Raw genomic sequence first — 15,921 nt, forward strand, 5'->3', positions numbered from 1 at the left:
TATTATTGAACAATTTCTTTAAAAATAGTTTGACAGCCCCACATTAATTATTAAATTATATTAATATTAATAAATAATTAAATAATAAATAGTACTAATTAATAAGATGAATTATTAATTAAATAATCAGATAGTTAATAACCAAATAAGGTTGGTGAATGTCCAGGAGTATCAATTAGATATCGAGGACAATAATTACAAATTTGAAGGAAATATGTAGATATTTCCTTAAAAGTAAGAGTACACTTACATTGACTAAAAATCAGCACATCCTTGCTTAAAATGTTTTATGCTTACAATTAAAACAATAACTTGAAGCCTTGATAGCTTCTTAAATAATCGAAATTGCGATATATCCGTAGTTCAAACAACTGACATATGATTGGAAAACATATACATCCATAACATGTCACTGTTTCGAGCGCCATTTGGTCTGGACGCATCATTTCCTCAAAAATGAGATTCGTCAAGCAGTTACTCAATAACAAGACTGCACCAATGTAACACAGCCCATAAAATAACCAATTACTATATGAGACATAGAATACATAGAAATACATTTTATTTAATTGTTTTTATTATTGTCGCTTGTTTAATATTAATGGTCTGTGCCAAAAAGTTATCAAATACAGAAGTAAGAGGTTCAGCGTTGCCCAACAAAGTTAAGTTCATATTAATATTTATGCAAAATTATTTTGGGCCAATAGCTCGATATACTATCACAATATATATTGTGTACTTTATGATTCTTTAGAATATTTCAACAACTCTACTTTCTCAATAACTCAATTTAGTTCAAATCTTCTCGGACATCCTTTGTATACCATATTATACAAGACATATATATATAAAGGACAGAATAATTAGATCAGCAAAAATCAGTAAAAATTCCTTGTTAATTTGGGTTTTGCAGTACTGAACAAATTTCAAAGTCTTTTTTTAACAAACTGATATATAAATAGTATTTTTAAAACTTTATTTGTTTCAGATGACATTAAACAATATTTTGGAGAATGCATAACTATGTATTTTGCCTTTTTGGAATACTACACACGCTTCTTGATAGTTCCTGTTATTCTGGGATTACTGGGATCGATCTGTTCGGAAACCGTTCCTTTCTTCTGCATATTCAACATTATTTGGGTGACATTATTCCTAGAGGTATTTATTTTTTATTACATTGTAATATTATGTTTTTTTTAATTTAGTATATCTTTAAATAATTTTATTAAAAAAATTAATAAAGTAATAAAGATTGGGGATGGGCGTTGACCTTGGTGATAAAATTATGTACTTTAATTTTATGGTGTTGATTGAAAGCAAATTGATTGAAACAGGCATTGAAAAAGTATAAATTTTAAATAGTTTTCACTACATATTTTTCAATCCCATCCATAATCTAAGAATATTGTTATTTTACCAATTCATATTACAGATACTACTGCATGCAATATATGAGTTTTGAAAAAATATGAAGCCAAACTCCAACATACACTTTTAGAAATGTGATGCTGCTTCGTCACATAAAAACTATCATATTGGTTTCAACAATTTAAATGTGATGATTTTGATATCAATGACAACGAATATCCTATAATACCACAAAACCAATTGTTTCTGGACGTATTTATAGCACGGATAAAATCCAAAAGGAAGAAAAATGGCTCCCACATGAAAAATCTCAAATTGACTGTAAATATAATATCGAACCGTTCATGGCCACAAAATTGTGCTATGTATATGAGAGATCACAGAACAGCAGACTCCTACCAGCACCAATTAAACAAATTGTTTTTAGAAATACCAGCAAAAGTTAGTAACAGTCTCAGATACTTAACTTATTCGCCAGCATGACAATGCTAGGCCACATATTACAAGAGTTTTTAAGGCGAAACTGTACTGTATCGTACTTACCAGGTATAGCTTTTTACTACCACTTCTTCAGACAAATGCAGCATCGGTTGGTTGGCATACTGTTTCGAAATGCTAAAGAAATTATAAAATGCATCGCTTACATATAAGTATCGTTCATTCCACACGATAGCTCCATATTGCTAGAAATAAGCAAAAATGTAGAATATTATAGAAAATATTTTTATTAATATATGAAATGCCAAAAATTATCAGAATATATGAAAGCACCTAAACACAATGACGGTATTTACATGAATTTTAATAAATTTAATCCTATCAAATAGCATACACATTATATATCCATTATATTAACTCCAGCGGTGTTCTGCGAAATGAAAAGCGATTTCTTTTATATCCTTCGGCGCTGATTGGAACCGAGAAAGGTTCCTGGAGGAACTTGAAAAGGATTACCGAGTTTTTTATTGGGGGTTAAAAACGGAGACATTTATTGTCCGGGAGTCGGTATCCTGGAATCTGAGCGAATTTGTTTTTCGGCATCATTTTGCGCTCCGATAAGCTTCGGAAAATTATTTGAGATTATTCCAACGGTCACATTTATTGCCTCGTAGAGATAATGTCTTACAATGAAGTTATTCGAATTTATTTTTCCTTAAACCCGTTTTTTTTGCGAATAAAGTAACGATTTACAGCAAGATGTAATTAATCATTCTATATTATATTTGGTTATTGGCCTTTTAATTTATGATTTATTAATACAGTTATTTTAATTTTGTTTGTTTTTTTTTTCGATGGGATCATATCTATGTTGAAGATGAATGATGCAATAGGTGTGTTGACTATATTCTATTTTCATTTATTAGCTTCTCCAATTACGGTTTGTTGTGACTCAAACCCACGGTCCAGCTTGGTTACTGGCGTGACTAGGATGGTTTTACACACTTGCCTTACAGGAAACTTTAATTAGAAACAATCACAAATATAAATTTACAATCATGCACCAGACTGTATAGGCAGATTGTATAGGGCATCAATAAAATTCCATTCAAAAGACTCATGTATGCATGGAATATAAATTTATTCTTATATCCAGCTTCTCACAGTGAAATTAGTTTGGGATAATATATATATATATATATATATATATATATATATATATATATATATATATATATATATATATATATATGTTTTTACCCAATTGTACTCTACTGAAATGTTCTTCCACCCTATATGGATAGTTGAGCTACTGAGGAACTGAGCTACTGTAATCCAAATGTATTTTGTCCAAATTCCACCATAAATTTAGTCACATCTTTTGGTGGCTTTAGGCCCTGGAATATGAAGCTTGCCCGCGAATTCACTGTTCAGGTTTGGTTTTCAATTCTTGAATATTTGCTAATTGGAATAGTTTATGTCTAAGGGTCTTTAAGCACATCAAATGTACCGTTTGTGACATTACATCTTCAGCCGCGATACTTTTACCCAAACTCCACTTAACTACACTAAGGAATACTTCGACTAACTGCAGAACTATTGCCAAACTAAACCAACGTTAACCTGTATTAATTTCTTGATAATTAATTTTATTGCAGCTAACTGAATGAATTCAAAAGAGAACAAACTTATGCTCTTCTAGGGATCCTACTGACTGCGCCCGTCTAAAATCTGACTAAAATGTAACTATTAATTTAGTGACTGCATCAGCTATGAAATTTAAACATCCTCGAATATATAAAGCATACATGTAAATATTAATGTACTAAAATAAATATAATTCTAAATTAATTAATACATTAGTTTTAAAGGATGGTGTTTTTAATTTGATGCTTTATTGTGAAAAACAGTCACAATGTATTTTATTCAGGGTATTGTCCATCGATAGCTGCTAGTTTTCCCATCTTTCATGCAATTTAGTGATTCCTTCCTCGAAGAAATTGTGTATCTTTTAAGGCTACCCAAGAATCTACCTAGTTTTGGTACCCTCAAAAGAGGGGAAGCATTGCTGAGACAAGTCACGACTCATATGTCAGAACAAGTACTAATCAGAAGGAGTAAAGTCTGGAGAATACGATGGGTATTATAAATTATAGTAACACTTCCCATTTTAATATCTCCAAGTATGTTTGCCCCGGTTTTGCAACATGTGATCGAACGGTATCATATTGAAAAATAACATTGTTGTGCCTTGTTCGTATTGCCGTCATTTTTCGCACAGTGCTCGGATCAAACGCATCCATTTTAGTCTATAGCGATCCTCATCGATCGTTTCATCGAATAATGCGTTCAAACAAAGGAGCCATGAATGAAATGAACCAATCACAGACCACGGAAAACAATTATTCAACGTCACCTATAGAGTTAGTTTTTTATTACTCTATGGTTCCCTTGTAAAAAAGGACATCTATCAAACTGTTTTTGTATAGTTTATAGTGAGTTGCAAACTCTTTCCTAACAAATGACGGTTCTAAAACTCTAAAATCTAGTTTAACTGTTTGATTTTAACTGTTGTATTTTTCCAGTTATGGAAGAAGAAAGCTAGCGAACTGGCCTTTAAATGGGGAACAATAGAGATGACCAGTCTCGACGAGCCAAGACCTGGATTTCGAGGAATAATGGGTATCGACGCCGTCACCGGAAAAGTGTGTCCTCAGAGTCCAAGATATATGACGTATATTAAAGTAGATAAAACTCTAAAAAATAAAAAAATCCGAAATAAAAATAATGGCATTTTTCTAGATGTATGCCTGTTCATTCCCAATTGTAGTTTTATGCATGCTGGCAGGATTTTATTTGATGTTGTGGTCTCTTTGGTCCGAAAATTATGTAAAGGATATCGTTGGGCCGGATAGTTATATAGTTTGTGGTCCAGGAATCGTGTATACCGTGATCGTTTATGTAATAAGTGTTTATTTTAGAAGCTTAGCAACTTATTTGACCGAATGGGGTAAGTGACATAATAAAGAAACCACCACAGGAATTTATATAAAAAAATCATTTATGTTCGTTCGTTTATTGGAAATTTTCACTTTTTTTAGAACTCAAGTACATATTTAGTTATGCAACGGCAAACAAGCATTAATTTATTTTCTTCAGCTCTTAAAAACTGTGAACTAATTTTTTATTTTTGTTAAAATAATATTTAAGTATGTATCGAGCCCGCTTGGTGGCGCATTGATAGAGGTGACTAATGGTCATGGTCCTCGGTCGTGGTCATAAATGTATGTTGTGATGGTCCCTAGGTAAGAGTGCAAAATTCGACAAGGATAATGATCCCAGTCACGCCAGTAACCAGGCTGTGTAAGACCGGATGTCTTCTGGGATGATTTCTAAGTTAGTCACTCGTCAGTCAGTAGGCTTAATGCCGAGGACCGCTATTTGGAACCCGCGTTAAACTATAGGTCCAGTCCAGATAAACCCTCGTTGGTAAAATTGAGATTTTAAAATATAAAAAAGTAGGTAATGAAACATTAGTTTTTATATTGGAAGCTCAAAACATTGAAATGAAAATGGAAACCGATAAAATAATGTTTCAACAAGGCTCTGCTTGATCATGCATTGTAATAATCATGAAGCACTACTTAGTTCCAAAGTTTCCTTCTTATGAAGATGCCTGAATATTTATCAAGTTTTTCTATGTAGATCCTCCGCGACAAAACTGTAGCACACAACTATCCATTCATTACAACTCTTAATAAAAATAAATTTTTAGCTTATATATTCTACAATTAAAGACGGTTAGTCAAGATATTCACGTAAAGAAGACAAAGAGACAGCTATTGTTTACTTATGGATATCACTTAAAATCAGGTCATTCGAACGACGCGACAAAACTAGAAGTACTAAAAAAAGAACTGATCAATATTTTTAATGGGTACATAGTCCTCTAGTCTTCACAATTTCAATCTCTTCGGCGCTTCATATAGATAACATAATCTTGATATAAGTTTTCCTACGCATCTTGTAGAGTATTTATTATATGTTCTTACATTCTTACTTCTCGTTCCGGTTCGAAGTAACTGACTAGAGACGCTGACTAGAAAAAATAACGTTTGCCGGTTTATAACCTCTTATCACTATTGTTTTGAAGAATTTTGATTACGTTTGACAACCGGACAACATTGACAGGCTAGTTCGGATACACGTTCGAACTTATCAGGCAGCAATGTATCTCTTTTTGACTAGAATAAAATGAAAAGAGAAATATTATCTGATTCTCAAAGAAATTTATAAATTGCAGTTGGTAATATATTAAAGATGTTGATAACTTATGTACAAAAAAACTTTGGATAGACTATACTTGTTATGATGCTTGTTTGATACACAACTGCACACTTCATGTGTCGTGTCTTGTGTTTTGTCGGGTTGCTCGGGTGGGACAGTGTTACGCGGATCCTACGTGTAAATTGTATTTTTGTAATGTTTTCATTAATCGTCTTTAACTGTAGAATTTAAAAGATAGAAACATATAGTGTGCTAAAGTTTAGTCGCGGAGTTAAGTATTTATATCGTAGTAAGTCATTAAATTTAATTTATTATTCATTCAGTATTATTCATTTGAAATTAGTTTACAGTTCTTGAAGTATAATAATTATGACGTTGCATTAGAAAATAATTAATATTTTTAATTAAAATGCAAACAGGTAATATATTTTACCTTCCTGAATACAATGCAGATATGATGACATTTCTTGAGATTAGAAATATTCAATACAACTAAATCGGGTAAAATTCAGTAAATTTTTAGATGAGAAGAACCCATGGTAGGTGACAATGTCAATTATGATAAAGGAGAGTTATCGATTCATAGCTCCTGTCTCTTAAGATATTTAATTGATTCAAGGAATATGGCACATAACACTGAAATAATACATCCTATTGGCAGTTTAGTTCAGAGAATTCATATAATTTACAACTCATTATTTTACATGTTAATATTATTTAATTATAGTAGTATTTAGTTCTCATATTTCTACAGATGTTAATCTTAAATTGTTTTATAGAAAATCATCGGACTCAATCTCAATTTGACCGTCACCGTGTCACAAAGTTGGTGCTCTTTGAGTTTGTCAACAATTTCAGTGCCCTTATTTATATAGCATTTGTAATGAAGGACATGGAAATGTTGTGGTGCCAACTTAAAACGCAGATGATTACCAACCAAATTGTGACAAATCTGGTGGAGGTTTTCATGCCATTGGGAATGAATCATTTAACAAAAAAAGTACGTATATTAGTAAAATACTAAAATAATAAAATATACAACAAATGTATATATACAACTTTTTCTTTCTTTCTGATGACGTTTCTGTCTAACGAACGATGTTATCTTGGCAGCGATGTAAATTATTGCTCAAATTTTCCACTTCCACAGCATTTCAAACCGTGTGTTAGCTCAGCTGCAGTACTATATCCTCCACAAATTTTGTAATATGTGGCCTAACACTGCCATGCAAGAGGATGACTTTAGGCCTGTTCTCGCTATCACTGATCTTTTTTGCAGCATTACGACAATTAGCTTCTTTAATGGATGTCGATAGACTTCTGTAATATCAGTTTCAGTCCGTTTTAATAGCTCGTAATGCACTACACTGATTTTGCTGATACAAACACATATATACATTATTGGTCCTGGCCGGACCCATTAAATTTGATATTTATATGAATGATTTCCCATTGTGAAAAATTAAATAATGTAATATAACATATGTAAAAAATGTTTTATTTAAATTCTAGTTAACAATGTATGAAATATTTTCAAAATATATAAAAGCAATATCTGACCTGACAATTAAAAACTTATTTTCTAATCGCACATGGTCATTACCTTAAATATTATAAAGTAGACAACCCTTAATTTTAAAAAAATTAATCCTTCTTTTTTACATACATTTTAATTTTCTTGTCAAAAATTTTTTTAATTTTATTTAAGTATATAATTGGACACTAACCATACTATATGTAGTCGTGAGAAGTTATCCATTTGCTCCTTGGAATCGTATTTATTTCTTTCATCCACCAACACAAGCAACACCTAATTTTTTTTTCTACACAGCTTTTGCTCAGTATGTTGTATACAATCAACCATGAGAATGAGAATGTCAATTTTGTTTTGTACATTCTTTTGCCAATAAATAAAAAAAAAATCTAGAGATAGCTTCGCACACAAACGAATTTATATAGGTTCCTAGTACCGTTAAATAATATTTAGATAGTGTAACATAAGAGCAGAATCATAAAAAAATATAAAACTATCTTACCATATATACACTAAATTTTAAAGCATAATATATATTGTAATTTTCAGTTAACTATTATATTTATATTTTTACTTCTAATTATTTTTCATGATTATAATGTGGGCTGAAAAACTGCCTATTCCAATATAAAACTTTATATATTTAAATAATATTTTCCTTTTCCATAGATTAACGAATTTAATTAAATACTTTCCATTAAAACTATAATTAGGAATTGAATTTAGTCGGTCTGCAATGCAAAAAACAAACCTTCGAGAACCTCATATAGGAGATCATAAAAGGTTTCCTGAAGTTTGTCGTTAATTACCTTTAAAGACCATTTCTACACTAGAGCATAATCCTTTGGAAAATAATTAATATTATTTGAACCATCACATCCTGGAAAACAACACTTATCATTTTGCATTAAGCAAGTACTATTTACTTTAAGTTCAACAAAAATAATGTCATAACAACAAATTACTTTCAAATAATACGCAAAAATAGGAAGCAAAATATATATAACCTGTTAAAAAGTTGTCACAAAATTTCAAATCGAAAGAAAGAAAAGAAATCTGTTATCTTTTTACCTTCGATCCCTTAATGATTCCGACGCCCAAAACAAGATTACGGGTGTGCCCATTTAAGTTCCCATTTTATGTTTCCATGTTTTGTGATTACGAGCTGCTAAACCCTAATAAAACTGTTACTACACGTGTCTATGGACGTCAGCTGAACAAAGCGAATGACATATTGATTCAACAAAGTCGATTAATAGAGAGTTACAAACGCAAAGTCATTCTTTTGTTTGATATAAGTTGCAGCTTGAATAGGAGGTTTTACCGCAATCAGCGGAATTCTTACTCTGGATACCTCATGACTTGGCTGGTACACTGCTTCAAAATGCTGATTGAATTACAACTAAACCAACATAATTTTTTAGAAAAAAAAATTATTGAAAATGATGCAAGACATTTTGATTATTATGTATTGCACGAGTTTTTCTCAATGCATGCCTTTTTACTGTAAACAAAATGATCAGAAAACATGCATCTTTGGAATTGTAATCTTAACCTTTTTTATGACCTTGGTTCAGATAATGCAGATGTACTATACTCATCGTTCAAGATCTGTTGAAAAACGTTTTACATTATAAAATAATATTTAGCTTCTTCAAGTGGATCTCTTGCTTTGACGTTGGTGTAGTGGACTGTCCGTGATCTACCCACAATATTACACATTTTAACGACAAATTTTCACCAACATTCTTACTGCCGAGTATATCAGTTCGGTCAACGTGTGCAAGGCACAACTTTTAAGTTTTAAAACGTTTCCAGTATATAGGTATGAAAAACTTAACATGTGAAGGATTATAATCACTAATCTTTAAAACATCCCTTGAAATATAAAAAAAACATAGCGCAAGTATTAAAAGCTTGAAATTACATTTTAAATTAAATTTTGAATAATAGTCATTAGAATTTAATTTAATACTGATAACTGAACACTTGCCCTCGGGATAACATTACCACGAGAAAGATTTAATAATTATTATATAAGTGGCGTTCTTAGCATACAAACAGTGCACCGAGTTAACCGCGTAAAACTTTTAATTTGTTTATAAATTCGTTGAAAATCCCACGCTTCAGAAACCCCTACACCGTCGAAACTTTAATTAAAATCATGTCTAATGTTTATACATCGGACAGGCGAAACTTTTTCTCCAAACCAACCCCCCGCTTCCTCATTTTTTCATAACTCCCCGTATTATTTCTTAATTATCGTGGGATCTGTTATTTTCATTCGAGAACTGAATAGAATTTTCTTTTGCAGACGCAAAAACTGAAACGAAGGGCCAGCTTCGAGAGCGAGTCCAAAAGGGCAACCGAAAAAGTGACGGAAAGAAGTTTCCCTTTATTAAACATCCCCCAGTTACCAGTTGACGACTCAAGAATAATTCAGGTAGTTTTTTTAAGTTGGGCGGCGCGCGGAGATCTCGAGGAAATCGAGAATTCATTGTTTCCACTTGTACACTTCATTACAGCCTAACGACATTCGGAATCGTCTTGAATGAAATCGGTTCTTCCTCGTTTTTTCCCTCTTTTGCGTTTATATGTTAATTGAATTCGAGTTTGGACCTTATAATGCGATTCCGGATATCTCACCTTTGATGATAACTTTAAATTGAGTAATAAAATTCCAAAAGTAAAAGTGGAAATCTTAAAGTAAAAATTTAGAAAATAAATTGTCAACTTTTGCGTATTAAGTTTTATTGCTTTAATGAAAGTGATTTTAAAATGTTGAGGAATGTATAATTAGCAGACGTCATTATTGAACTAGCATATAACTTGAAGATACTGATGCAATTAATAGTGTATTAATTTATATTCAACAAATAGCTGTAGAAAGTAATATAGAATAGCAATCATTCGACAGATTGAAAATAAAAGTTTGAAATCGCAAAACGCAGCAATTACAAATATAACATTTTTTTGTTCTATAACATTAAATAAGACGGCTTTTATGTCAAATTGTAGCTGTTTAACACAAAATCTTAAATGGATTTTTTGTAACACGTACCATTTTAAAGTTCTGATAAATTAAAGTATTATATAAATAAACGAAGACAGTGTGAGAATTTTAAATCATATTTACTAGCCGGCTTGGTGGCGGTGTGGTAAAGGCGATGGGACAGTCCTCCTACTGTTGCGATAGCCGCGGGTTCGAATCCTGCTGGGGCATGGTCGTAAATTTATGTTTGTGATTGTTTAAAATTTGTGAATGTTCTAGGCGAGAGTCTAAAATCCGACAAGGAGAATTATCCCAGTCACGCCAGTAACCAGGCAGGGTAAGACTGGATGTCTTCTGGGATGATTTCTAACTAAAGTCGGTCACTCGCCAGTCGGTAGGCTTAATGCTGAAGACCGTGGGTCGGAGCCCACGTTAAACTTTAGGTCCAGTCCAGATAAACCCCATAGTTGGTAAAAGGAGACAATGAATCAAAATAGCGTAGGTTTTAAGTAGTCAATAGAAAAAATTAGCCATATATTCTGAAAGATAATGACGAAATATTAACCTCCCCTTGTGAACAGTAAAATCCTTTTTCAAGACAAACCAGCAGCTTTTCTACCTGCTTTATATTCCAATGAAAGTGTTCACCTTGTTCGTTACTCACCACTCTAAGATTAGAGGAAAAAAATCGAAATGGGAATGTGTGAAATGTATTTTGGAAGATATTCTGCACCCATCGATTTAAATTTTTGTAACAAGTAATTCGATAAAAACTCGATATTTTCAGCTTTAACATTGCCTAAGAGTCCAATGTTTTATGTATATAATGGAGAAAAATAATATTTTTTAGTGGACTAAGAGGTTCACACTTAACGTTTGACTTACCACAAGCAGTCAGTTCTTTTTGGTAAATTTAGCTTCATAATGGTCTTTGGTGAATTCAGAAACAAGTAATTTTCTAATATTTTAATTTTGGTTTTTTACACACTCATAATCATAAAAATTACCTTCTGTAAAGTCTTTTCAACGCTCAATAATTGTTGACTAAGGAATCGAGTGACGCTAGTTTTATGTATAAAATATTATATAGAACTCTATTTCAAATGTGTTAAGCATCTAAAGTATCTAGCAGGAAAAAGCGAAAATATATATTATTCTGTCTGATTATATATATAACCATCCAAAATTATTTAGCTGTTTCTTCAGTATTTCTTGAACCGAATATGTATGGATACTAAAAAGAAAACTTAAACAGATCTCAATAAAATTCGAGAAAGAACAAAACGACTTTGAAAGTTTATCAATTACTATAAAGACTGTAAGTATTTGTCGCACCATTCAGTATTAACAGAAATACTTGCACATGACCGCGTTTTTTGGAATTCATAGTCCGTTGAGCCATTTGAGTCACCATTTTGTTTTGAAAAAAATTCTTAACAAAATAGTTTCATAGAATACCCGAATAGTTTCTAATGGAGTGTTATCCCATTTTGTACTAGATATTCGCCAATTACTTCGATGATGTCGGAGATGGAAGTCTACTCATTGCTCTCTATTCGAAAACACCCCATAATGGTTCAATTATGTTGAGATCTAGCAATTGTGCTGGCCAGGTAAAATGTTAGATGATGAGATATAGTCTATAGTGTCTGTTATGATAGCCATTTAATTTATAAGCTTTTATAAGCTCAAGGGCTGACATATAAATTGTTTTTGATACTATAATATTGAGTCATTCGATTTGTGCAACTTATGATCACAAATTGACGCAGTTTGGGACAATAACCCTACTGACGCCAATATGTTAGATAGGGATAAAAAGTTTAAAGGTAATATTTAACTCAGTTCAATATAACGAAAAAAATTGTTATGACGTGCTTTAAAATATTTTCCAGCGCATCACAAAAAATCAAGAAATCAGAAACTAGTAAAAAGCGGGTTCAGTAAGATTTTTTTTAATTATTTAATTATTACATTGTTACTAGTCGTTTCCGTCTAACCTACAATTTGTCTTTATGATAACTTAAATTATATAACCAGGAGGACCCATCGACCCTGGTGAAATAATGTTTACACATGCAACTGCTGTATTTTTTATTATATGCACCTCACTACACAACACTACACAAGATCAGATATGTATCTGAGGGTATCTGAAGGTTTGCATGTAGGTAATCAGTCCTGTAGGATTTGGGTGCGTCCACAATACCTCTCAGGACTTTTTTCTTAAAGTAAGATTATAATGAGCTTTTTATATATCTATCACCAAGTTAGGATTAGCTTAGAAAACAAAAACTTTAACAATATAGGAGACAATGATTGGAAAATTTGTTGCAATTTTACAAATTCGCAATTAACAAACTTTCAATTAATTAATATAATTTTCTTGGTTTCCTCTGTAGTTATCAGCAAATCCAGGTAAAGTCCAAATAGTAGGGACTATAAAGTTCAAACCCCCTCAAACGGTTTGGATGCTGAATATATTTACTCAGATACGTTTGACTGCTTACCACCTAAAATTTACTGAAGAACTCGTGAAAAGTTACATTATGAAGTTGAATTTTGAAAAAGCATGAGAGTTCATAAAATAAAACAAAAACAAAGAAAAGCACCACCTTTATGTTGCATTAAACTGCGAATCTATATTAATAGCCAGTATAAGTTTAGTCTACCCTGGCCAGAATGCTTAGTTATAACAAAAACCTAGTTATTTATACGCATCAACTCTATTCTTTGTCCTAGACAAATTTTAAATTCAAATTTGGCATTATACAGTAATGCAACTGGAAATTGTATTCGCAAATACGTCGACATTTACATTCCTAATTTCAACGAACCAAACCATCTCAGTTATTATATTCGAGCGCGGCCTCAGTATAAAATTACGCAATGTATGTTTCGAATAAATAAACCCTTTTCATTTTGCACTGTTTACAAGAAAATATACCAGGCCAAAATTAGAGAACAAACAATATTGTATGTATCTGGAGTTAAATAGGTTTAGAATTAAACTCATTTTCTGATAAAAAAATTAATTAATTATTAGCCGCTAGCCTTTATATAAAAATATTTTTCAATAATTTTGTTAACTGTGAAAAGCGCCATGGAAAGCATTCAATAGATCCATCTTTAAATATCACATCGAGACTTTTTTTGCCCTTTCTAACATCATCATTCCTCCCCCTCTAGCTTGATGTGCGAAAAAAAGAAGACGGATGATGTCAACTCAAATCGGTAAAAAAAATCGTATCAGCCGTGTAATGTTACACTTATCGTAGAACTTGCTGATAAGCTGCAGGATTCAGACGTCCAGACCCAGTTCATAGCCAGTCGATGATCAGGCTGCACTTAGCTTTGGCGACATTTTTCGTTCATTTTTGAACTTGATATAAGGATTCGACCTTAAAGGTTGTCCTTATGATAGAAAATGTTTCGTCTTCTGAGTTCGTTTTTCTTAGTTCTCTTAGTCTCCTTAGTTCTTTTTTCTAAGTCTAATGTAAATTTTGAGCCTATCCGCTGGTTCCCTAATATCAATCTAATTGTCTTATTTTCCTTGCGCTTTGTTATGCCGGTGAGATAGATAAAAAGGTATACTCTGTTTCCATAACTACAAAATTTGGTTTCTTCAAAATCTACAAATATTAATGGTAAAAATGTGGAACGGAATACTTTTTAATACTTCTTTTCTTCTTTGAATACTTCTACCTCTTTGGGCAACCTGTTTTCGATTAATACTACCACAACGTTCCACACTGTTGACTAGCTCAGTGATATTAGAGGTTTCCAAATTGAAGGAGACGCTGTTAGTGACCATGCTATGCTATTTCGCGTGTCTGTTTAATCTGTATTCAGTTACTGATGACAAATTGCCATGACAAGTTACAGGATTAAGCAACTTAATCTTATTATTTCTAAAGCTAGTCAATTTTAATGAAAATAATATATTCTGGCCGTTAAAACAATCGATCGGTGAAATGTGTGAACTCGTTTCACGAGCGACAATTTCCACCGTAATGACAGCACACAGAAAACATGGTAAAACATGGTTATTTGAAATCCAAGTGCAACATTTTCCATAATTTATTGAATAGGCAAGATCAAAGTAACTGTCAGTAATCAATTGAGCGAATTTTCCTTACAGTGACCTTCAGTCGTCAGTTCTTGCATCAGTTGAACGTTACAAACAAGAGAGAGATCCTTAATTAGTACTTAATTTTTATCAACCACGCCGAATTAACGTTGCTCCAACAACTTTCAACAACATTTTCGCATAGAGCTTCGATGTTAACAGGCTTGCTACTGAAGGGCCAGTAGTTTTAGCATCACCAATTTATCCAGTATTTCTGAATTTTTCAGTTACTGTTTTCGTAGTTGCAGAAGATATCAAAACATATAAATATTTGGAAAGAATTGCGATTCTTTTACTTTCATTATTTTTAAAATACTATTGTTCTCCATCTTTATCAGCTACCAAATTGATGATTAGTATGGACACAGTAACGCACTATTATAAATCACACATTTGTAATACGTAGCTGTGAGTATTTTCAATAAAGGTTTTATTCCAGTTTTAAATAGTATAAACTTATTAAGGAGGTTACAGTTACAATAATTTTCTGTTTAGCAAAAATAACATGAGAAGTCTCTGATAGCAAAATATGAACCTAGAATACCATTTTATGACACAAACTTTTTTTTCGAAAGCAGTTAACAAGATATCTAGAGCCGGCTTGTTGCGCAGTGGTAAAGGCGATAGGACGCTCTATCTACTGTTGCGATAGTCGCGAGTTCTAATCTTGCTGGGGCATAGTCGTAAATTTATACTTGTGATTGTTTTTACTATTTGTGATTATCCTAAGCGAGAGTTCAAATTCCGACAAGGAAAACGATCCCAGTCACGTCAATAACCAGCCTGGCTAAGACCAGATGTCTGCTGGGATGATTTCTAAGTTGGTTACTTGCCAGGCGGTAGGCTTAATACCGAGGACCATGGTTCGAATCCCACGTTAGACTGTAGGTCCAATCCAGATAAACCTCTAGTAGGTAAAAGGAGACTTTAAAATATATATAAAAAAGATATCTAGAGTTTACTTGACTTTGCATTTCTACTAAACTTTAATTTTGACCATTTTAATAAAATTGCATAATAATATAAGAACGTTAAAAAACAGATAATTTTTTTTTCCAAACAGTTGCAATTGGATTACATGTTTACTGATTGAAAATCTACTTTTTTGTTTTGATTAACAGGAAGAGTGGAAATCTTATCAACCTTGGCCCTTTATTTTGATTTGGGAGC

General features: G+C 32.1%; 1 protein-coding gene across 2 annotated transcripts in view; it reads left to right on the plus strand.

Moving 5' to 3' along the window:
* Axs (Abnormal X segregation) overlaps positions 1–15,921 on the plus strand; it is a 51,940-nt gene that overhangs the window by 25,202 nt on the left and 10,817 nt on the right. The window contains exons 5-10 of one of the 2 annotated variants that reach the window (XM_076414359.1): positions 989–1,161; positions 4,395–4,553; positions 4,612–4,819; positions 6,876–7,096; positions 9,945–10,073; positions 12,122–12,235. In XM_076414359.1, coding sequence (XP_076270474.1) covers positions 989–1,161; positions 4,395–4,553; positions 4,612–4,819; positions 6,876–7,096; positions 9,945–10,073; positions 12,122–12,235 — 1,004 coding nt within the window. The remainder of the gene's footprint in view (positions 1–988; positions 1,162–4,394; positions 4,554–4,611; positions 4,820–6,875; positions 7,097–9,944; positions 10,074–12,121; positions 12,236–15,921) is intronic. The other variant, XM_076414360.1, reaches the window with a different exon arrangement.

This window comes from Rhynchophorus ferrugineus, unplaced genomic scaffold (genome assembly GCF_030347505.1).
Source record: "Rhynchophorus ferrugineus isolate W39M unplaced genomic scaffold, kcgeb_rfMv2 rfM9, whole genome shotgun sequence".
Lineage (NCBI taxonomy): Eukaryota > Metazoa > Arthropoda > Insecta > Coleoptera > Curculionidae > Rhynchophorus > Rhynchophorus ferrugineus.